This window comes from Anolis carolinensis, chromosome 4 (assembly GCF_035594765.1).
Source record: "Anolis carolinensis isolate JA03-04 chromosome 4, rAnoCar3.1.pri, whole genome shotgun sequence".
Classification (NCBI taxonomy): Eukaryota; Metazoa; Chordata; class Lepidosauria; order Squamata; family Dactyloidae; genus Anolis; species Anolis carolinensis.
In genome coordinates, this window is record NC_085844.1 from 198,910,795 (window position 1) to 198,935,945 (window position 25,151).

The following is a 25,151-nucleotide window of genomic DNA, read 5'->3' on the forward strand; positions in this document are numbered from 1 at the left end:
TAAATAATACTCTGAGTGATCTCCAAACTATTTTATTAGATCCATAAGTATCTCTGTGTAACGGCAGCATCAAAAACAAAAGCTTTGCTTCCCTTGAAATGAAGCTGCTAAAATGATGAAACCTTTTGAAGAAACCAGAAGTGAATGCATATATGAAAAGATCATAGAAACATGTGTTCATAAGCACATGTTCCTTTGATTTAGGAAAATAGGAAATTGCCTTTATGCCAATTCAGATGATCAGTCCACCTAGGCCAGTTTTATCAATATAAAGTTAGAAATTGTCTGCTGCTCCAAAATTTGCTGAACTGCAAAAAAATCCAGCAGCCGTTGCCAACATGGCCAATGGTGATGAATCCTCAGAGTTTACTCCAAACATATCTGGTAAGCTAGGTCTACATTACATGTCAGTATTGTCTATGGTAATATGTTTTTAAATAACAGCCTTTACCAATCCATCTAAAAGGCTCTAAAAGTTAAACCTGGGGTTTTTTGAATATGTTTAAACACTGAGCTTTGGTATTTTTGCAAAAAAATACCTTTTTGCTAGGTATTTTTGCATCTGGATCTAGTAAAAAAATTAATCTATGAATAAGCTCATCATCATACCCTGTTTCCCCAAAAATAAGACATCCCCGAAAAATAAGACCTACTAGAAGTTTTGCTGCATTGCTAAATATAAGGCCTCCCCCGAAAGTAAGACCTAGAAAAGTTTTTGTTTGGAAGCATGCCCAGCGCCTGCCAAACAGAACACCAGAGCATTCAGGATTGATAAATGTACATACCAGTTGTACATGGAAATAATGGTAGTAACAAGAAATTCTTGATAGTTGTCTGGTTATGCTGGTTTGTGATGACAACTACTGTATAGTATATAATAAATGTTCATTTTTTTGTTCAACAATAAATGTGAATTCTTCTTCATGGAAAAAAAAGACATCCCCTGAAAATAAGACCTAGTACATCTTTGGGAGCAAAAATTAATATAAGACACTGACTTATTTTCGGGGAAACACGGTATGCATGGTTGTTGATTTTAAATACTTACATAGTTTTAAGTATTTAAATACATCATTTTAATAGCTTACTTTGCAAGAAGTATATAGACTGCCTTCTGTTACGACCCAAGTCCTGCCTCCTCCACTGGGATAGCATCAGGACAAACCCACTATAGCCCTAAGGCTGTAATGCGAACCACGTGAAACTCCAGATTTTGATATACTGAGCTCCCTAAGCCATTCCTAACACTGCCCATGATGAGGGATGATGGAAGCTACATTCTTAACAACATTTTAGGGCCAGATAGCCCTTATTTATGTCCTGAAACCACCAATATGTTATTCCAATAAATGTCATTTTATAGTATTAACTTCTTTCCTCCAGCCTCAGGCTCCTAATATATGATTGATTATGGTAGACAGATGAGCTGAGTGCAAGCAAAAATATCTAAAAAATTGCCAGGAAGGATGAGCATGGCATAAAGAGCTGCAGCACCAGATTTGTTCCTTGTCCTGCTATTTATTTGCCATGTATCCCCCCCAAAAAAAAAACAACAACACATGCACACGCTAGTCTTTTGCTATTAATTCTCTCTTTAGAGAAAAAAGCCAATTGTAAGTGTTATCTCCATACAAGGCAATAAAATAAAGGGAAGGCTTTGGCTTAGTTACAGTTGCTACCTAACTTCAAACACCTCCTAGTTTTCAACATTATTTAGGATGGATTTTATTGTGAAGCTGAAAATACTGCATGCATTTTTTTTCACAGTTGGACACAGTGAGGGCCAAATGTGTCTTGTTGTGTCATTCTGGCATGCATTCATAAGTGTCAGTCTATTATAATCTAGGAAATACTGAAATCACAGTAGTGTATACTAGACAATGCTATCAATACTAAAAAAACCTTTATCAAGAATTCCTTCAATTATATCTTCTAAAAAGTTAAAGGAAGGCAGGGCAGATTGGATAAAATCCAACTGTACATGCTTGCCAGTAAAATAGATATTATTGGTGAATTAGGTTTGTTCTTTTCTCTGAAGCCCCAAAAATCCTACTATGGAGTTTAGGAAAAGAGGGATATCTCATTGAGGAAGTCTGCTTACATAATCTTGGATGAAACCCTTACTTTTCTCAGTTGAATTAAGCATGACTTTGCATTGCTAGTGAACCAAATTCTGCAGTTTATATATACAGTAGAGTCTCACTTATCCAACATAAATGGGTCGACAGAACATTGGAAATTAGGAGGGATAATAAGGAGGGATTAAGGAAAAACCTATTAAACATCAAATTACATTATGATTTTACAAATTAAGAACCAAAACATGTTTTACAGCAAATTGACAGAAATAAACAGTTCAATACACGGTAATGTTATGTAGTAATTACTGTATTTACAAATTTAGCACCAAAACATCGCAATGCATTGAAAACAAAACATTGACTACAAAAACATTGGCTACTAACAAATTGATTATAAATAAAGATAGAATTGCATAAAATGAACTTACAGTAACAACATTCTCAGAAATTAAATGTGTAAAAAGTTCAGTCCTTGCTGCCTAGAGAAACAGCAGTGGATACGGGTGGGAGGCAGACTGCGTTGGATAATCCAGAATGTTGGATAAGCAAATGTTGGATAAGTGAGACTCTACTGTACTAGGCAGAAGCTTAAACTATGTCTGGTATTTTTGTGGCATTTGAGCTAACACATTTCCCAACCTGGTTCCTGTATTGGACTATGTCTGCCACGTCCATAATCAGTGTGGCCATCAGGGAATAGGTTGAGGAAAAAATGTTTAAGTCTGTGCATAAAACTATGTTTATTTAATTGTATTGAACATTAGCTGGAAAGATTAAGCATATTTTGGATGATATTACATTCTTTCTGCCACTTAAACTTATGAACTTTATTATTATTGTTATTATTATTTGTTTATTTATGTCACACTTTTCCTCTCCACAAAGGAGACTCAAAGCGGCTTAAATGCATCACTCCATAAGTGTGCTTTTCCTCTGGATAACATGCAAAGATAGTAAAAATCACCTAGACTGTAAATAATTGACAACTTCTAATTAACATGCCATTTGAGTTTGTTTTGAAACACATGGTTATTTTGAATCATATTTAAATGTTTTAGTGATATAAGCCCTGGTGCTTGTCAATCTGCCGATTTCTTTCTCACATGTAGAGGCTATTGGATCTATATCCAGTTGTTAGTCCTAAAGTAAACCACTAAATAAATAGAATTTAATTCTGAGAAATGTGTTCAATTACCACGTTTCTATTGATTCACTGAGTGTCCTCTAGGTTGTGACTAACAATTGGATTTATCTCATTAAAATTCATAATGAGAAGGAGAATATTAATGGCAAAATGCTGCCAAAAATAAAAAAGTGAATGAACTAAAGAGGCAAGCTATTTTGTTTGATGCCAGTGGCCAGTCAATTTGTGGTCTACATGCAAACTAGCACATATGACCTTGAGCAGCTGCAGATTCATTTTCTGCTCTTTTAAGAGCCTAATAACAGATTGGATCTTGATCTCCCATGATCATCCTGAGGGTGCCTCTTCCCTGTAGTGTGCAGCAGAGTGGGAGAGCATTCACTTTTTAAAAGCTTTGCGCTGATTCACAGCATGGGTGCTTGAAGGAATAATACAACATATTCCAAAAATATGCCTATTATCTATTTCAGAACTGTATTTAGCATTTACTCTATAGGGTGGCAATTGAACCTCAGTTGTTTTCATTTCTCAATACCTTTCCAACTCAACCACAAGTGTCATTCATTTTTAAATCTCACTGTCAGTGGAAGCGTGTTGCCCCCATAACTGCTGCAGCAGTTTACCAAAAGGCTATGACAGGGATGCTATGGCTGCTGAACAGATGTCCAAAGTTGGGCTGGTGTTCTTAGAAGCTGATGTCATGAAGTTATACAATTAGCCCTCTACGTTTGTATGTTTGATTTGATTAATATGTTCTCTTTAGGAACCTGTGATCAACTTCCATTGCAGTTGTCCTAGAGGATTAAAAAAATTCTAGAGATAACACCTTACTAGGCATTTGTAGGCCCTCCAGCACAGAAGCTGACCATTTTCTTTAGGAAACTCTACATCTTCCAGTGCAACTCTGTGGTCAGCTTCTACTAAAATTGTGCTGGAGGACTTAAACATTCATAAGTATAATGCCTCTATAGGTCCTTCAGTGCATAGAGCCATGCTGGAGGACCTAGTTATTCCCAGAGATGTGTTTTTTTCAGGTAAAAACACTTTTTATTTATGATTTTTTCCACTTTTGCAAAGATCCTTTACCTAACCCCAGTAAATGTGAGGTGTTTGCTGTACATGAGGCTGACAGAGGCACCCTCCTCTTCTCAGGTTACTGTTCAGTGGTAACAGCCTCCCCCTACATGCTACATCTCCCTATCAACATGCTGCGCTATTAGCTCTTCTACTGCAATCAGTGGGACTTAAAAAGGCATGAACACTGCTAAAAGCAGAGTACTCCAGTTACTGTTCTAATATATTTGTACGTTTTTAGCCCAATAACATAATTGATTGTGATCAGAGGGAGTATGTAGTAATGAACGTAAGCTGAATGATAGGGTGCCATTTAAACATACAGGTATGATTAATTTACCTGAACAACATATGTACAGTTATAAATTATAGATCAGCTGTATTTGATGCCACTATAGACATCGCCACAAACATACTCTGGTTTAGTCCGCTGTATCTAAAGTTGAATACCAAACTTAAAACAATGTAGACTCTTGTTATTATTCAATTGCAGGCATGATTAGGTTGCTTTGAAAGTGCACACATAATTGTTACATGGCTTCTAACAGATCCCCCATACTCTCTGCATCCCACCTTTTTATGTGCCTATTATTTTGACCAATCTATCTTTTCCCTTTTTCCTTTTCTTTCCTGGACCCATTTTTTCCTAAAGTACCCAGCACTCCAAGGTATTTCAGAATCCGCCAGCCAAACCTGGAAACAATTACTTTGGAATGGGAACACCCTGAACATCCCAATGGAAATCTTATTGGATACACTCTTAGATACCAAGCCTGTATGTCATGTGTTTGGTTTTTACTTATTTGTTTTGTCTCTAATAATTAGTCATTGGAATCTTTTTGGGGTATTTTTAAGAGTCACTAACAAATTCATTCCTAAGTGGATAAAGCATATGTTCTTCATTGAAATTTGTAGCTTTCTTAGGAAGATATTTTCAGGAATGTGGGCCGTTGGCAGTCATGTAGCCTGGGGGAGGGGCTTGAGGGGTTTCAGCCCCCCCCAAAAAAATTCTCAGGGTGGTCCGCGAGAAGGCCTTACATTTATTATTTAAACTGTTATGTTTATTCATACCATGATCTGATCACCATGCTCAATATATCCCATATGCATGGGGTATTGGGATAACGATACAAAAGATTTGCCAGGGTAGATCCTCTGTCATTCAGACTCAGCCCCCCCCCCCCTTTGAATCAAAATCCTGGCTTAGAAAGGATAACTTTTTTAAAAATTGCATCAGTGTTCCTTTTTTATTGGTGATAAATTAAATGCATTTACCCATTTACTCTTCTAACCATCTCTTATTCTACCACTCAAAAAAAAAAGAATGAAAAACTTTAATTCTTAACCCACGTACCCACCCCCAAGAAAAAAGAACTCTCAATTTTAACATATTGGGAGTGGGGAGTCTTGAATCTTGAGATGCATTGGACTTCAAACCCAAGAACCCCAAGCCAAGTTAATCAATGGTAAGGGTCGGGACTATGGGAGTTATGGTACAGAACATCAGTACAGCCAAATCATCCACATACCTGGCTTCTTTGAATAAAGCTATAGGGCAGGAATCGTGTATTATATTTCGGCTTCATGGAAACTAACAGTTTAGATGGAATTTGTCAAGTTCTTCCATCTCTTAAAACTAACACATATCAAAGCCAAACTTTTGCTGGGTGCTATTGTAGGATGAGAGGTGGTAAAATGTGTAGCTTAACATGTTTTTCAAAACAAGACTGAAGCCTACACAGCCTGCCTCTCTCTCCAGTTAATGGATCCAAAACTGGCAGAACAGTGGTAGAGAACTTCTCTCCTAACCAGACAAGGTTTGTGCTCCAGAGGACAGACCCCATATCCCGCTACAGATTCAACCTGCGTAGCAGGTCGCAGATTGGGGAAGGTGAGCCTGCCACAGGGGAATCGCCACTTCCATTGAATGAAGGTAAGTAATCCCAAGCAACCCATGGAAATTTGGAATAAGAGAGATGTACCTTGTGAAATGTAAGATACTAATGAAGTTGAGCATATTCTGAAATCCATAGAACATGAACTAAGCAAGAATCCTTTCTAATCACCCATCTCCCCTCCCCCACAAATGTTTATTAAATGCTTTTGTGGACTATTGTGTAGTTTTATTAAACTGTTTGGATGCCCCACATATCTCAGTTTATCTTCACATGGAGAGCAGGCTTGTGTGAGGTGGTCTCCATTGTCACTGATACTTACTGTGTAGACTCCTATCATATTGGGAAAACTTGTGAAGACACAACCACTTCCTGCATGCATGAGCGTCTCCTATGATGGAGGAACATGATCAAGTGAGGTTATAAATCATGGGGAAGGTTTGTGTGTGGTGGAGGCCCCTCTCTTCAGACTTTTTTCCATGCCATACAAGCCTTATTTTCTTGACTGAGAAACCACTGTGGAAGTTACTATCTATGGTTTCATCTATAATATTTGGGGCACAGCAGTAGTGCTGAAGGACAGGCGGTATGAATACCTCATGTTTCCTGTCTTTTACTTCTCTGCCTGTTATCAGTTATTACATGCAATGGGAACATACATATGCTGTGGAATTAACAATGGAGTTCTTCATATTCTCCAGATTGTAGACATTCTCTCTTCTGTAGTTATGCTCAACTCTGAAAATGTTTGATACCGTTCATGAAGACATCCCATAGCTTATTTTTTGTGAAATGATTTGACATATTTTTTTACTATTATGTGATAAGACAGTTTTTCTTTGTGTAAAGTAGGTTTAACAGGCCTTTGTGCTTCAAAGGGAGAGGTGATGAAAAATTCTAAAGCCGCTTTTACTCAAAACTTCCCAATTTTATGCTGTAGCCAGCTTTTCTTTCAGCCTTTATCAAGTATTTTTTTCCAGTGCAGAGTACCAAAAATGAGGTCTTAATAGCTTTTTCCTTCATCAAATGTCTTCTAATAATTTAAATATATTTTTTTACTCCTGGCAAAATATTAAAATAGCAATAAGGTTCCACTTATTAACATTTCCACCTTGTTTTATTGGTGTTAAATTCAGTATTTGTACTTAAGGCTGATGGATTTAGCCTTAATATTTTTCAATAATGGGTGTGATGTAGAAAAGGGGCTTAGAAAGTATCATTAATTTTCTGTGTAGCTCTTATAATCAGACAGCTGGGTCATTTGGGCATGGAAGATGTCTCTGCCTGAAAGGTTGTTTGGAGTTTAATTAATGGATAAGCATAGGCGAGTTGCTAAGTTTAAGCTATGCTAGTAATTCTCTTTCAGTCCTGCACTCTCTTTCTCTCCCTCAGTCTCTCTTCAGTACGTGTTTATGATATGATGATATCCAATATCATCAGCCATGACTAACATGCCAGTAAGGAGTCTGTTAGACACTGCTAATTAATTTGTAAAGTTTTGTGATTACCTTTATGAATACCTCTTCATATAATATGTGTTATTTTTAATACTTCTCTTAAATGGGAAAATTATTGCTTCCAGATTATCATTTCCATCATCGGGAAGCTATTTGCCACATAGTTCCAGATTTTACTGTGTCCTGTTTCACGCTTTTCTGAATGAGAAAATCTATTTAAATTGTATCTTCTATTTTATTGACATGAGCATTCAACATTGTTTTGTAATCACTTGCCTCCCCACAGAACTGTTACCTGATATCTTTCTTTCCAAAACTGAATATATTTGAAAGATTACAATCCACAAAACTGTTGTTTGTTGTTAACTGCTGTCAAGTTGACTTTGACTTACGGTGACCCTTTGAAGGAGAGAGCTCCAGGTCATCCAACCAAAATGACCTTATTCAGGTCTTACAGACTCAGAACTATGGATACCATGATTGAGTTTATTCATCTGTGATGTTATCTTATACTTTAGGAAGTTTTATTATCTTTCCTTGTAAGTCATGTCTTCTCATGATATGTCTATTAAATTAGCATTAAACAAATAAACAGGGAATTGCTCTTGACCTTCCCCTCTACACACTAAATTAATTGGCTTCTAGTCAAACACAAAAGAATTATTTTGTAGTCTTAAGCTTTTGGTGGGCACATCCTTGGAACATGGTGGATTCCTTTATACAGTTCCAACACAAGGCTGCATCTACTCACAGAAGGGCAATCTTTTAGCCAAGATGGGACAAATGGTTGAACCTCCACTTGCTCTTAAAGCTATACCTCCACTTAAGATTCTGGGGGAATCATCTTTTTTCATTTGTGAGATGACACAGACAACATCCATTTTTTTAAAAAGCAGCTAGTTTTAAGAATAAGAACAGACATAAAACAGGGCCCTGAAAAATTCAGTGATTGAAAGACAGTGATTGATTATAAAACAGAACTTCATTTGGAAGAGCACTATTCCCCAAAGTGTGCTTGCTTACGACTTTTGCTCTAAGTATGGATTTTTCATTATCACTTGCACATAGTTACTTAAGTGATTCTGATAAGAAAAACAGTCTCTATAAGAAAAAAGACCCTTGCAGAATTAATTGCCGTGTTACAGCTGAAAGGGAAAACACACATGAGGCTTCAGATAGGGCTCAGAAACAGAACACTGATTTCCCGGATAGGATTCAAAGACTGGATATAGTAACACATTCTGGCAGATCTACAGATTGGGGTGGTTATCTGTGTAGAAAGTCTGCCTCCTCATCATAAGATATCTGACCTACCACCTTCTAACTTCCTTTTGCTCTACTTCAGTGCTACTCAGTGTGAGAGTCAGGTCAATCTATGTACTCGGGGTCAATGTACACACACTATTGATAGTTATTTTCTCTTATTTTACTTGACCACTTGATGGCAAAAGATGAAAACAGCACTAGAGGAGTGGGATCGTTGCTGTGCACCACAGTCAATTGGTACAGAGATCGCCTCATACCTAATACCTATTTTCCTTGATGCTTGCACCTTAGCATGGGGCCCTTTTCAGTGTTTCTGGGAAGTTAAATATTAGAGCTTCATATTATGAGCTAGAGTTAGATTTTGCCTCTTTGACTTCCTATTGATCTATGTTCTATTGGTATGTGTGCTGTCTTACTGGGTTCCTATCCCCTGCTTATTTCATGCTTTGCTGTTCTTGGGTGGAATGTTCCATTGGCTCCTGTTTTGGGGATGGAGCTTGGGACTCCCCTTTAGGTTTGTATGAGTTGGTTCAGCCTGTGAGCTAGGCTCTAGAGCAGGGGTCCCCAAACTTTTTAAGCTGAGGGCCGGTCCACAATCCTTCAGACTGTTGAGGGGCCGGATTATCATTTGAAAAAAAATACAAACAAATTCCGATGCACACTGCACATGTCTTATTTGTAGTGCAAAAACAACAACAACAACAAGAAAAATGAAAGAACAATACAATATTTAAAAATAAAAACAATTTTAACCAACATACATTGATCAGGATTTCAATGGGAAGTGTGTTCCTGCTTCTGGCCAATGAGATAGTCAAGTTAATTAGGATTGTTGTTGTTGTTGTTGTTGTTGTTGTTGTGTGCCTTCAAGTCATTTCAGACTTTGGGCGAGCCTAAGTCTAAAATTTATGTATTTATTATTTATTTATTTACTGCATTTATTTACTACATTTGTATCACACCCTTCTGACCCCAAAGGGGACTCAGAGTGGCTTACAAATTATATGTACATATATTATATTATTAGCATAGCACAATATTAGCATTATATATTACTATATTGAACTATACCACTATACTGTAATATTATTAGTAATATTATATGTAATATAGAACATATAATTAATATTATTATATATTATTATTAGTGTTATATTGTATTACATTATAATATTATTATTAATATTATATGTATATACAATATATTATATTATAAAACTGAGGGCGGGGGCCAGGTAAATGACCTCGGAGGGCCGCATCTGGCCCCCGGACCTTAGTTTGGGGACCCCTGCTCTAGAGGCTTTTTCCCTCCTTTTGGTATTCCAGAGAAAAAACCTTAGAGATAGGTCTTAGAATTTGGTCTGGATTCTATGACCTGGCAAATTCAAACGGGCAACATAAATCACGTACTTACCTTATGTACTTACTTTATAGCTTATCACCTTATAGTTTACCTCAGAGTTATTATAGATAGTTCACTATAGCTGGTATTTACCACTAAAGTCATTATAGATAGTGCTTATCATAGCCTTGTACATACCCTATAGTCCTTACCTTATAGTTTCCTCATAGCTTGTGTGTTTATCCTTTATAGTCTCTATAGCTTTCATTCTCGATCAATATAGTTTTATTTCTGTATAATTTCAGTGATTTTACCTCATATTATTTCTAATACATTAAAAGGACTGTTTCCTGTTTTCAATAAACATATTTTTGGTTATCTTTAATCAGCTTCTAGAGTATTTACTTTGGGGTTTGAGGTATAATTATAAGGTAAACCGAAGCCGCTTGGGTAGCCAGACCTAGAGATAGCCATTTTCCCCCAGCGTGCCTTCACAGGTATGTAAGGTGGAGATCAGTAGACTAAGGTCAGTTTATGAGCCATTGCCTACTGGCCTGCTGCACTTTTTTGGGAAAGAGAAACAATTGTGGGGCATTTTGCACAGATATCAGTCCCTGGCACTTTAGAAACAAAAATACTGCCCTGTCACATGAACTAGCAGGAGAAACATAGCTCGGCTATTCATTTTCAGTTGTGTTCTTTGTACAGCAAACAGTGAAAAAATGTTTATTTGTCTGCAGTAAGAAGGAAAAATGTGTTTATTCTGCAGTTATTATGATGAGTAGAGCAAGATCTGGTGCTTATCGGAAAGGGGTGAAATAAAGAGGTAACATAAAGTGATCTGGGAAAAATGCTCTATTTTACCCATTACTTTTTAAAAGCCATCAATATACATTTTTTTTTTTTGTCTTTTACCTGCGTACTTGATGACAAAGGATGAAAACAGCCCTGGGAAGGGAGCAGAAACACTGTTGTGCTCTGCAGTTAGCTAATTAGCCAGCATTAACTCAGGCCTAATTTCTGATTTCCCCAATGTATATAGCTCAGCATAGGGCCCTTTTCAATGTTTCCAAGCAGTTGTGACTCTAAATGAGTATGTTTTATCAGAAAAAAAGATGAATAAGGCGAGGCAGGAAGTAAATCAGCAGAAATCATATACTTTGGTGTATATTGTTTTTTACTGAACTATATTGGACATTTTCTGAAAAGAATAGCATAATTATTACAACTTCAATTTTCAGCATGACAATCCACTTATCTGCTTCCAGAATTACAGTTCCAATAAATGAAGAATTTTCTGTAACCCAAAATTTCTTGTTAAAAACACAACAGCCCAGGAATGTTTCAAGAATTTTTCTGGAAGAATGGCCTTAACATGTACATATTATGTTTTGGCTGCTGCAGAGTCTTTCTCCTGCAACAGTCCCTTGTGAGCCAACATTTTCACTCCTAATCTACATCAATCATGTGTAGAGACTTTGGATGACTGACTAGCATTTGGCAGATGTGTTTGTTTGTTTGTTTTGCTCATCTATGATTCTTCTTTTAAAAAAATTACTTCCAATTTAGGAAGAAACCCAAATCAATGAGTATTCTAAAGTATATTTTAGGTGCTATGCATTTTTCTCTTTGAAACCCTAAATACATTTCTCCCTCCTTTCGCAGCAGATGTATTTTCAACATAACATAGTTGTATGTTTATCAAGCATTTTATAAATTTATGGAAGGTAGCCTGATGCACAGTAAACATTTCACAAAAATAAAGACTTGCTGTAATTGACTTCAACAAGCTCGTTATGCCTCTTGTCCTCAGCACTACTCTTCTTAAGTGCTTGACAGTGTTTACAATAGGTTTTTACTGTGTCTAAACTTGTTTGCATTGCTGTTGCCATGGTGTAAGAGTAAAATTGATTTCTGATAGAACAAGTGCTATGCTGTTTTTATTTTTTCACTTAAAGCTTCAAAGTATTTTGTTTCTTTTACATTTTTCAGTATTGCCTTACTCAGTGTGTCCTTTCCATACTTTTTTCTTTTGAAACATCAACAAAATATGAAAGTCATTTAATAGCTGACATCCATATTAAATGTTCTGTTAAATTGACTTTAACATAGACCATTATACATTTTTTTTCTGTTCTCCATTATTTCTATCTTGAAGCATTGTGCAGTGCGGCACAATAGATCTTCATGAATTAATGGAACTTACACAAGTGTTGACTTACCATTGATTCAATGGATCTACTCTAGTCAAGATGAAGAAAAGGATTAGGCCAGATGGTCTCAGGTGTAACAGCAGGGATCTCAGAGACCAATCTCAATATCTGGGTTTAGCTGCTCCATACTTTTGCTGATAGCCCAACTGATTGGACTACCCCGTCTCATCAAAGTTGCAGTTTGAGCTACATGTTGTGATGGAATACAAGAAATCTTTCTCCATAGCAATAGTATTATCAATCTACATCCAAAAGAAATTATGATCTACGATCTACCCTTCCCCACATGAGCATATCCCCATTGCTGATGTCTTGTCAGAACCATAGTATCCCATGTTTATACCATTCCACTGGCACTTTTCCTGCTGAAGAAAGAAATTCAGTCTGTAATGGCTCATAATTTCTCTTGTCCTTCAAGATTATTTCTGAAAATCTTGTTTACCATACAGAAAACACAACTTTTGTGTAGGTTACTAGTAATAACAAATACAGTTTGTCAGCATTTAATAATCTTCTCCAGTAAAATGCACATAAGTTGAAAGATATATAAAGAGTCTTTGCCCTTTCACATTTCAAATTGTTGAGCTATGATTCCACTTAAACTTCCATGGCAGCAACCTGTGGAGTCTTGGGTGTTGTAGTTTAAGGAGTGAGATTTAGAATTCTCAGCCAAAGAGTTCTGGAACCTCGTCAGACTAAGAGGGGCAGTGAGAAGTGGAATCAACATGCTATCATTGTTTTGTGCGAAGAAGTCCTTGGGTGAAATGGGTTAAGGGTATTAGAAACGGTGTGCAAATATTTCTTGAAAATTGAAAAGTGCTTCCCATTTTATGTGCTAATGCAGTGATTCCCAACCTTTGATCCTTCAGATGTTTTGGACTTCAACCTCCAGAAATCCCAGCCATCTTACAGGTGTTAGAAATTGTGGGAGCTGTAGTCCAAAATACCTGGAGGACCAAAGGTTGGGAACCACTGAATTAGAAAAATAAATGCTTTAAGATGCTAACAGGACAATAATCTTTTCATAAAATAAAAGTTACACTATGAATTATTGAAAATTTCAGAAGGATTTTGTGTTCTCCTACCCCATTTACAGCAGGTATAGCCAATTCAGCACTGGTCTCCACTAGCATAAATCCGCTAAACCAATAGAAACTTGATAAAATCACATTTATGTCAATTTTATTAATTCATTGGGTTAAACCATGAATTAAAGGAATTTTTTCAGAAGGTGTAAATTATAAAGAATAGCGTTTTTGCTATAGTTTAAAACTTAATCTTTGATTGTTTCATTTTTATGATAAGGTAGGAATGCTTTATAGAAACATACACATTAATGTACACAAAGACAGCCTTTAGAATTATATATATCAGCAGTGGAGTCAAGTTGAAGCTGTTGGTAAATAGTTTTTATCAGAATTTACAATATAGTTTGATAAGAAAACTAAATATTTGCAAGTGTCTGAAGAAAAAGCATAGTAGCTGAATATTTTTGTTGGAAATCAAATAATAATAATAAATAATAATAAAACTTTATTTATACCCTGCCACCATCTCCCCACGGGGACCCGGGGCGGCTCACATGGGGCAAGGCCCAACTAGCACAATTTACAAAAACAACAGCATAAATACATTGAACAATATACAAATATCCTTTATTTGGACATAATTTATTTAGTCATGATAGGTAGTTGTACTGGAAAGAGCTCAAATGTGCTCAGAAACTATCTCCATGATTCCTGTATATTATCAAAGAAGTTTAAATATTCTTTTGGTGTAAGGAGGTTTCTAAAACAGGCATCTTCTAGCCTCCATATTGTACTGCTTGCAAGAAACAAACTGGCCATGCATGATGGCCCTTTCCTGTCACCTCTCTAATCAACAAATGACCCTCAGCTGGGAAAAGCCAGAACTTGGAGATTCATAAAATGAAATACTCTTTGTGAAATATCAATCAAACTAAGTAAAAGTTCGCTAGCCCTCAGGGAAAGGAAAGTGAAACAAAGCCGGCACTTATCATTCTGCAGCATTTCCAGAAAGACCCTGAATTCAGTGTGGTCTCTCTCACTTTATTTAATGGGCTATTGCTTTTTATTTCGCCAGTTTCAGTATGTGGGAAAAACAGTCTTTTGAATACACTTTTTAAAAATGTATTGCTTCTGATTTTAATCTTTAAGCTGGCATGCTCTGAGTATATTACATATGGCCCTTGCCAAAAATTTTATCATGCACCTATTCTCACACTATATAAAGGGCAGAAATTATTTTCTAGCTGTCAGAGGCCAGAGATTATTTTGCAACAGTGATTTTTGTACTACTTCAACCTCTGAAGCCAACCTGAGTGCTTAGAATTTGCAAATCTGCAGAGGGAAAAGTGGTGATGCATTCAACATTTTGTTCTGAATACTATTTCGAACAATTTGAATTCTGGGTTTGTTGCACATTGGCAGCAGTGCTTTGTAATGTTATTCATGCTCTGAATTATTCAAAGAACCATGGCACACAGAACTTGAACATGTCTCTTATGGCAATCAAATCTAGAGTGGGAAATACTTTTTAGACTCTTGGGGCTGCATTTAGACGTAACAAATCAGACATCTGTTGGTACAGGAACTTCAGCACACTCATTCTCTCCTTTCCATTTGGCCTCCATCTTATAAAAAGGGGGGAATTGGAAGCTTTCTCCAACTTGGAGCTAATATTTATTGTGTATTTTTCTCCTGATGTGCTATATTATGGTTCAGCAAACAATTGTTTATAATTAAATATAAATCCTATATCTCAGCTTGATCCTGAATGTAACAAAGCTTCAAACCTTTGTTACATTCAGAAAAAAATGTCAAAGCATTCTTTATTCTAACTTAGAAGTAGCAATTTCTAATTTTTTCTTTTATGTGTAATAAATGTATGACGAGGGTGAGAAATTAGTCAAGCCTGGTATCTGCAATGCCCATGGCTCATTGTCATGACAACAAATCAGGGCTTCTTGTTACATGTAAGCTCTTCTCTTATTTATATTTATATATTATCAGGGCAATTAAATCCATTTTTTTACCATTTTGCATTTTGAACATTGAGAGGTGTGTAGAAAGCTGAATTGCTTGACTTCTGATATGGCATCAGCATGCATTTGAGTGCCTCAGCTTGTGAGGCAAGGCAACTGGAATTCAGCCAGGATATCATAAATACTGCAGTTGCCTTGTAGGTCAAGGGAATAGGCCCTCCAGAGTGTCTCAGAAGTGAGGTTTTGCAGGCTCTTCAAATAAAAGCAGAGATGTACATCACTTATATTATTAATGAATGGTGAAGAGTTTCCAGGAGTGGAGCATTTAGGTCCATTAGATAATGAGCAATGCACAACTGAGCTTTTGGAATTGCACAAAAGAATGTTGCTGAAACAAACCCTTCCAGTTTTCTTTTGTCATATAGCTACAGGAGAGGTTTTTATACATGGAGATACTCAAGCCACAACTTCCATTTCTCTGAGCCATTATTTGAGCCAGGGGATCTGAATGAAATATAGTATTCTTGTGGTTATTTGCATTGCATTTTGTCCCATCCATCATAAGGAATCAATAATGGGCTTGTAATAAAAGTTGTACTAGAGTGGAATTTATCCTGACATTTAGGGGATTCCTATTGAAACCAACAGGATGTAAAATATACATTTTGTTGAACTGAAAGCCACAAACTGTACAAAATATTTTTCCTCAGTAATGCAAGTAAATGAACCAAATCTACCCTGTATTTTCATGCACTGGTTTGAATGAATCTTATAACAGCGTGAGAGTGGGGATGGCTGTAGGAGACTGAGTGGTAAACATCTCTTTGTTACAGCCATGTTTAAACATCATGTTTGTGCTGTAGTTTTATATATTCCTGTCTTTTCTCTTTTCCCTTTCTCTCCTTGTGTTTCTCCTCCCTATATTTGGTGCTGCACTCTCTGAAGCTCTTCCAACCTCAGGTACTGTACCAGCTGACAACATCGAAAAGCATGGGGCAGTGTGAACACAGGGTTGACTCTTGAGGTGCTGGCATTGTATAAGCATGCACCACATTAACCCTTTCAATGGGGTGGGGAAAATAGATATGTTGCTGGACACCCTGTTCTTCCTAATGTAAGGAAACAGAACCATTGAAAGGGTTGAAAATAATGTCTGAGCTGCTGCGCATGTGTGCATGTCAGGCTTCTGCTGATTTATATATCGCTAACGCTATTTCTTAACAATACTGAGATATAGGAAAGCCACATCTGTTTAGGACAGTGAAATTTCAGTGATTATAAAGTTCAGTCCCAAGAACAAATTAGAATCTAGATTTGACAGAAGATCTCTTACCTATATTGATCCACATTGGCATGGAAGGAATAGAACCAAAGGAAATTCCCGCAAACCAAATATCCAAGGATAGACATTCAGTTGCTATCCCTACTGAAGACCATGGTGTAATATCAGTTTATATATTGAAGGCGGGAGATATTTTAAAACGAGCAAAGAACTTCCACTGTATTTTAGCACCCATGACCCAGAAATTGATCCTTCGTGGGATTTGTTCTTCCACCATAAAGCTGTATCTCAGAAGTCTTGGTTTTGGAAACATGTCTCTTGAGAGCAGCATCCATTTTAAAAAAGGACTCTAGAAAGAACCATGTTTGTCTTTGACCTTTGAGCACTGTCACAATAACTAGGTTTCTTTTCCTTCTGAGAATTAGACTTTTGCTTTTGCAGTGACTCCAGGAGTAGAGATTCTCTTTGGGGCTTCTGGGGACATCTTCAGCAAGTCTCACAATGGAAATCACTGGAAAATAAATGCAGAATCTGGGAATGGGAAAATGTATTTTCTCCAGACTGCATATCTTGGACTAGAGTATTTTTGTAGGATTTTAATTATATTTCCAAGTGGCTTCATAGCTAAGCTTTTTGGGCATATTTTGTTGCATCTCTTTTGATTACTTTGCAAATCTAATTACCTTACTTATAAATCCTCATCCCTCCCATTCCTGTACTGTATATTTCAATTCCTCAAAATACAAAGAGGTAGCAGATTGATCTGTCTTGAACAAAAATAACCAGAAATACATGGACTTTGTTGAATGGCAAGCAAGGGTCCACACATTTTTGCTGAGAGGCTGGCCCAAAGGTTGGCCCAAAATCTCTGCTGCTTAGGGTGAATTAAAATCAACCTAATGGAAAAAACGCAAAGTTATCAGTAGTAAGCCTAGGTTCTGCTTTTATTTTTCTTGCCATTTTTTGCATTCTGACTTCTTCTTTTTGTCCAATTCAAGTGTACCTATGCTCTGGAAACGTGATTTAGATTAAATGGTCCTGGAAATGCAGGAGATGCTACTCTACCATCAAACTACTAAGCAGCCTCTAGGCATCTTCTTTGTTTAAATATTCAGGAAACCTCTCTCTCTCTCTCCTCTCTCTCTCTCTCTCTCCCCCCCCCCCCCCCCCCCCGCCTCTGATAAACCCAGCTGCTGAAAGTATCCCTGGAATATGGCACTCCAGACAGTTGTCTCCGTTCTTTCTGGTTTTTTTATTTATTTGTTTTGGGTTAGTTGTTTGGTCCTTCCAAACAACTGGACCGTAGCCAGAAAAAATGGGGGGGGGGGGGTGTTGAAAATTTCGGGGGGGGGGGGCGGGATTGAATGATGGCAGTGTTCAAATATCTATAGATACAGTAGCATACTGTATATTTTCTCACAAGCCTTTTTGGATGGTTGTATACTCCCAAAAGGGAAATGCACGAGCAGACAATGTGTGGTAGCTAATATCTTGTGATTGTTGACATGTATACCATGAGCAAGAGGCTCTTTGCTTCATGTTTTCTTTATGATCCAGTATTTGCTGTTCGTGAATGTATTTATTGTATCAGAAGTGAATCGAGGATACAGTTGTAATTTATTTAAAAACACAGAGTTAAAAACTTGGCATTATACTAAATGTCCTTTGACATTTAAAATGAAGAATTGGAGTGCCTCAGGTGTTGCTGAGAAAAGGTCTCCATTGTGCATGTGGCAAGGCTTGTAATAGGTGGTCTGTGGTTTGCTATTCTCCACAGTTGCATGTTGTGGACTCCACTTTGTGGCCCGATTTCTTGAGGTTCATGAAACCTTGGAGACTAGGTCTAGTTCTGGATAAAGGTTTAATATTTGCCACATATACAACACTCTAGCTGTGAGCCCTGAAAGAATAGCTCATTAGAGTTATCTACCTTCTTTATCCTTGTTTTAAGGAAAGATTGTTTTACCTAGTAGAGTTAAATTCTAATTGGAAGTAGAACTAGTCCATGTTAGTGGCCACTCCAGTCTCTTTTTCCAGAATACATTTTTTAATGAATGTATATCTGTTTATACACTCTTTAATAGGTTGTGCTAAAATGGACAGTCTTCTCAAAATAACCCCAAGGAATGTAGATTCTGCACTCAAGAAACATTGACTGACTTCTATGGAATAGTATATATATTCAAAACTTCAAGAACCCTTCAACCATCTAAGCAGCTGTACTATTTTTAGTACAAAAAGTAAAAAAATTCCAACTTTTTAATATATTATATTGTTTAACCTGTTCTAAAGTGTTACATACTAACAGACAGGAAAAATATTTGCTTTTCTTCAAATGCAGAAATGAGAGCTATATCAAACATTACACCATTACGATTAGACAGTGACAAAAAATTGAGATGCTATTTTTCATCAAGCCCATCTTTCAGTCTTCAAATGAATGGTTCATTCAATTTGGCACTATCAAAGCAGTTACTGAATTATTGTATATATCTGCATTTTTGAAGTCATTAGATTGGGAGTAAATTGGTGGATACTCATTTTCTCTCTCAAACACTCATTTTCTTTCCATTGCCAAATGAAAAACAGACAAAAAAGCCCCTCTCTTGGAAATAGGTTTGGCTCCCTATCCATGTTTATAAAATATTAATCTAGGTCTGCTCAAGTCTGCATGTGCTGTATGCACACTTTAGGAAAGCAGTTAGTATAATCTAACAGCCCATTAAAACCTTCTTTGAATAATTAAATAATAGTATGAGTGTGTATAGTTACTATAGGCCATGGTAGTACTACATCTTCTGAAGTACTTGGCCACATCTTAAAAGACTTTGAATAACGGAGATAAATTTGAATGGACTATTATACCTTTCTGGCATTAGTTAAGCCAAATAGTCTCTGTGAAAAAAAATGGGTGGATGCATATTAGACATTAAAAACCGAAGTATACAGAGGTTAGTATAGATCTAGTTTGGTCTCCCAGAAAATTCTGTTTTAGAGCTTTAGAAACCATTTATTTTGGAAGAATTTCAGAAAACAGAGAAAGAACAATCCCCAAAATTTTAGATTTTAGCAATGTATACAGGGTGTTTGAAAAAGAACTCCCTATTCACCATTTAATTTAAATGGTGAATAGGGAGTTCTTTTTCAAACACCTTGTAGATTAACATCTTAACGTTATGTAAAAAAAAATAGAATAGCAGCTTAACATTTGAAATATAGTGACATCCTTTAAAAACAGAGTTTCCATATATTCAAAATCATTATCAAAAGTCATGCATAAAAAAGCTTTAACAGTACGTTTAAAATTAAGTACATATGAATGTATATTATGGGACAGTTAACTTGCTTTCTAGAACTCACTATTTGTAGTTCTTGCTTAACTTTCTGCTTTGGTGTCCCAGCAAATGTGGTACAATAGCGACCTTGCATCATTCCGCCCCAGATATGTAATTACAGTATTTCTCCAGAATACCCTTTCTACAGTGTAAATAAAATGACAATTTTGTAGGTCAGATGCTTAAAAAAAACCCATGCTCTTGTGGAACAAGAAATTGTATGGTTCAGGTGCTAACTCTGCTCTCAGTACTGTGTCTCTATGCAATTCAGTCAGGCGCCTGCCTCAAGTGTCCATTACCCTTCACAGTATGCCTTTTGTCACTCTTCATATGCAACAAGGCTCTGCTCCTAATCAAAGACTCCCTTTATCTTTAAGCCTGCAGTGCGCTCTCATTAAAGGGTTGGATTTCAAATGGGAAAAATGTTCCCTTCTTTCTCCCTTCTGTTGCCTAACAGCTTAGCTTATTCCTGCCATACATATAATATTCAGCAGCAAATGAAGGCATATCTTTAAGTCGCTTTTGCTGTCAGGGGAGGCTTAGGTCTAAAGCCCCCCAACTTGGGGGCACCCCCCTGTTGACAAGTGATGTCTTTTGCTTCCGTGTTCCTCCATCTGGGCAGTTCAGTGTGAAATCTTTTGGCCTTATAATTGGAAGAACAAACTAGATTAGCAAGTGCTGGCTGGTCCCCTGCCATGGGAAGAAGAAGATAAAGGGAGAGAGCTTTAGCTTCTCCTGGACCTTAACTTTTCCTTTATCTACCTCTGCTCATGGCAGGGAACATGACAGATCCTGCTAACCTAGGTTATTGCACTTCCAATTATGAGACCAAAATATGCCCTTTATGGTAGGATGGTCTGATATTTGTCTCTCTCGCTCTCTCTACCACCTCCCTTTCTTTAAAAAAAACATTCAGCATTTGTTGTTTTAGAGCACACTTTCTCAACCTGCATGCCTTCCAGATATGTTAGACACAAACTGCCATTGTTCCAGGATAGCATAATCATTGACATGAGTTTGCAGGAGGCCCTAAGATGAATCTGGTGGCTCTACTGTTCTGTGCCTTTTTTTCTTTTTCTTTTGGCTGAAATGCTCTTCAGTTGGCTCTTCTAATCTAATGGCTTAAGTGCTTCAGGAACTCAAGGGTGAACTATCCTGATTAATATGAGTGTTCTTTACATACTTGCCCCTCTAACCTTCTGACGTGTGGGATGATACATGATATCAGGGCAACTCTCAGCCATAAATCCTAACGTTCTTATTCTCACATATTCCTTTATTTTTATCTCTTTAGCCTTCATTCCTTATTAGGGCCTTGTAGAAATTCAGATTTACTTTGCCTCCTTGGTCATCTTAAAATAAGGTGTAAGGAACACAACCCACATCTCAGTGTTGTTAGATTTCAACTTCTTTCAACAAGTGATTGGCTTGAATATTTCATGACAGTAGGGTACAGATTTTTTTAAAATTAAACTTGAAAGGAGCTGTCCAAAGTTCTGTTCTTTAAAGATTCAGCAGCACCCTGAATCATGCTCCTTTAAAACATGGGTCCCTAAACCAGGCCTGTGGTCCAGATGCAGCCCTCTCACCAAGGTCATTTACCTGGCCCCTGCCCTAAACTTTAGACAGGGCCAACCAAAGTTTGAAACAACTTTGGTTAAAATTATTCTTCATTTTAAATATTGTATTGTTCTTATTTGTTTGTTTTTTGTGCTACAAATAAGATATGTGCAGTGTGCATAGGAATTCATTTATGTTTTTTTAAAACTAGTCTGGCCCCCCAGCAGTCTGAGAGGCCATGAAACAGCCCTCTGTTTAAAAAGTTTGAGCACCTCTGCTTTAAAGTATAGGTAATGTGGAAATAATGATGAGCCACCGACATCAAACCAGGCCAACATGACTAACAGTTAGGACCAATTTCAGGGACACTCATTTCCCATCCTAGTATCACAGGCATGGGCAAACTAAGGCCTGGGGGGCAGATGCAGCCCCCTAGGCACTTACCTCAGGCCCTCCTTATTTGTGCTCTTGGCCTTGTCCTCTTGGCCCACTTGTTGACCCACTGCATCCTTATGGCAAAAAGATGAGGGAGGAAAGCATGCGGCATCTGAGAGTCCTCTGGAGCACTTTCAGCCACTGCATGTCTTGCCCACCTCCTGGCATAAGGACAGGGTGAGTGGCCCCATCCTTATGCCAGGAGAATGGCTTGAGGAAGGCACACAGCAAGAGGAAAACCCGAGGATCAGCGGGGGAGGATCGGGGCAGTTACCGTGTCTTGCCTTTCTCCCAGCATAAAGAGGGGTGAGCAGCCCAACCTTATTCCGGGAGAACAACCTGAGCATGACCTGTGCCCTGCCCTTTCCTGGCCCTCCCCACCAAGTGTGTGCCTGGCCCCCCTCTCTCCTGGCCCAGCCTTCCTGGCAAGGCCCACAATGCAGCCCCAAGTTTGCCCATGCCTGTAATATCAGGTAATACTTGGCACAGCTTTCCCCTGTAACATTTACTGTGTAGCTGCAGTGATATTTAGAAATGTTTTTCAGTGGGTGGCCAGAGTGAAAGTCAAGTGTAATGGTTTGTACATTTGATTGCAGCTCTGGAAAATTTGGATACCTGTTCAGCAGCGGAAACCCAGTTACCTTTGGCAAGTCACACACTCTCAGCCTCATAAGGGAACACACCTCTGAACACACCTTGCTAAGAAAACCCTCTGATAAGAGAGTCTTAGGGCTGCCATAAGGTACAATGGCCTGAAAGCACACAACCTGCACCTGCATCAGGCCATGCTAATAGTCTATGGTACTCCTTGGCCTTTTTAGGTGTTTAGTATTGGTACTCATACTGATGAATGAGGATACCTGTTCAGTTTATTTCTGAATGTTGCAACAGTGTTGGGAATGTTACCTTGTGAATGTTTTCATCAGTATTCCCTGGTGGTGGTTCCTTTTTTTTCTTTAAAATAATATTTTAGAAGAAGAAGAAATAGTAAAAAGCAGAATATTGGTTTGTAAATTACATTGGTTGCAATCAGAAATATTGGTAGAGCTTTATAACTTTCAAATGAACTAGAGATGCCCAAATTAAATTTTGTGTTGGAAGTCCCTTCCCACAACTTTTAAATGTTTCATGAAAAATTATTCATCCAACGAAAACAGATGCCATAGTCAGCTGTTGTTATACTCCTTATTGAGTCTCAAACCAGTGCTTTGTTTCCTAGAAAGGTTTTCCAAGGTCAGTTACTGAATTAAAAAGGTTCATCACATATACAGTATCCCTGTAGAACTGTTACTTGGGAAGTATAATCAAAAAAAGATATAAGAATGGAGAACTGATGCTTAAAAGCCCTAGATCAGTACAGGAAATGTGGGGCTCTTGGATTTCGGCTCCCTTCCCTTTAGCCAAAGGGCTGGTAGGAAGGCTGGTCCAGAAACATCTGAGGCCACATGTCTCTGCTAGATCCTGGAAGAGGCTGAATTAATATTATAAGGATGAAAATGCCTAAAGCAAGCTTCTATCAGTCTTTCCTTTATTCTTCTTCTACAGCACTCCCATTTCTTGCAATGAGCAAAACACTTGACTATGTATATATGAAAAATATTTCTGTAGTTTTCTGGCTTCAATTTAATAGCATTACAGAAAGAGCAAGAGAGAGAGTTAGTGTGCTTAATGATCATTTCTGTTCACTGGTTTCAAAATGTGGATCACTATTCCTGCTGTATTTGAGGACCCTTTTATTCATTCAGCAAGTGGAGCCCTAAATGTGTGCTTTTGAGTTCTGAATTTCACAGCACCAATGCTTATGGGCTGTAATATATTATTGTACTTAGTGTGCTATTAAATTAGGAATGGTTTAATTTTAAATGCATGATAAACACCTATGTGTTTTACAAAATATGTGCTTATAGTAAAAAGAAAAAGTGGAAAAAATGGAGCACATTAACCTTTTTTTTTTACTTTTTTTGAGAAACTCCCTCTTGAGGATGTGTCAGGCATCTTATGAAGTAACTGCTAAACATCTGTGGTCTGCTTAAAGCCACTTAAGGTCAGCTTTTTAGGGTCATGCAACAGCTTGTTTGTCCTAAGTGCATTTAGTTTTGGATATCACAAAATAATCCTATATGCCATATTTAACAGTGATTAAGGCAGTTTTATACAGAGGTATGTATAATTACATACTAGAACTTTTCCAAAAGATGAAGCCAGTGAACTTATGCTAAAATTATACACTAGTTTCCTGGCAGTTAAATATATTCGAATTGACTGAGGACAATGTTGTCTAAGTAATACAAAGCTAGATAAGTAAGGGTTGACTTTGTTCATTAAAATGCTAACATGGTGATATGTTTGCCTTTGAAAGAGTGGAAGGAAACAAAAATATTAGTATAGTAACATCTCTTTCAATGCTCCTATGAATTAGAGGAAATAAAATACCCACTTTTTGCATCCTCTTGGTAAAGAAGACATGCCAGGAGAAAGACAGAGTGCTTTGTGATAATCTTTAAACAGAATGATGTTACACAGTAAACAAATTAGGAAGCTTCAGGATAGAGTTTAATTAACAAACCTGTCAGTGTTTCTGCTGTCCAAAATAAACATTATGGGAGGCATCTTCCACCCAAAAATGAATTGCCTTTTAAAATGCTCCTGGCACAATGAATAACTTGGTCTTAAAATGCCACAGCAATCTGCCACTTATAGCGACTAATCAATCAAATAAGTGGAGGGGGGTAATGTGTTTTGTGTAGCATACCTTATAGGTTCCCTCTGTTTTTAATCATTGGGTATGTAAAGGATTGTCTGTGGATTTTTCCTTCAGTATTGTCTGACATTCTTTTTGTCATCACCCACCCACCCATTCCCCTTTGGGTGGCTGTGCTTTTGCATGATGCTGTGTAATGCTACCTCAGTGGTGGTGTCTGCTGTGATGTATTAAACAGGACACACACATGCCTTATTATTAACATATCATATACCAGCTGCTTTATGTCTTAGTCGTTTCTTTGCACCTTTTGAAGTCTTTCCCCAGCTATATGTTGTTGAAGAAAAACAGCAGGTTGAAGG

At 37.4% G+C, this 25,151-nt stretch overlaps 1 protein-coding gene across 22 annotated transcripts in view; it reads left to right on the forward strand.

Moving 5' to 3' along the window:
- The window catches only part of nfasc (neurofascin), a 250,239-nt gene that overhangs the window by 181,384 nt on the left and 43,704 nt on the right, over positions 1-25,151 (forward strand). For 14 of the 22 annotated variants that reach the window (XM_062978542.1, XM_062978538.1, XM_062978537.1 and 11 more), the window contains 3 exons: positions 4,952-5,074; positions 6,059-6,232; positions 16,422-16,436. The exons of 2 other annotated variants lie outside the window; for them this stretch is intronic. In XM_062978542.1, the coding sequence (XP_062834612.1) occupies positions 4,952-5,074; positions 6,059-6,232; positions 16,422-16,436 (312 nt within the window). The remainder of the gene's footprint in view (positions 1-4,951; positions 5,075-6,058; positions 6,233-16,421; positions 16,437-25,151) is intronic. 6 more of the 22 variants (XM_062978544.1, XM_062978548.1, XM_062978546.1 and 3 more) reach the window with 2 other exon arrangements.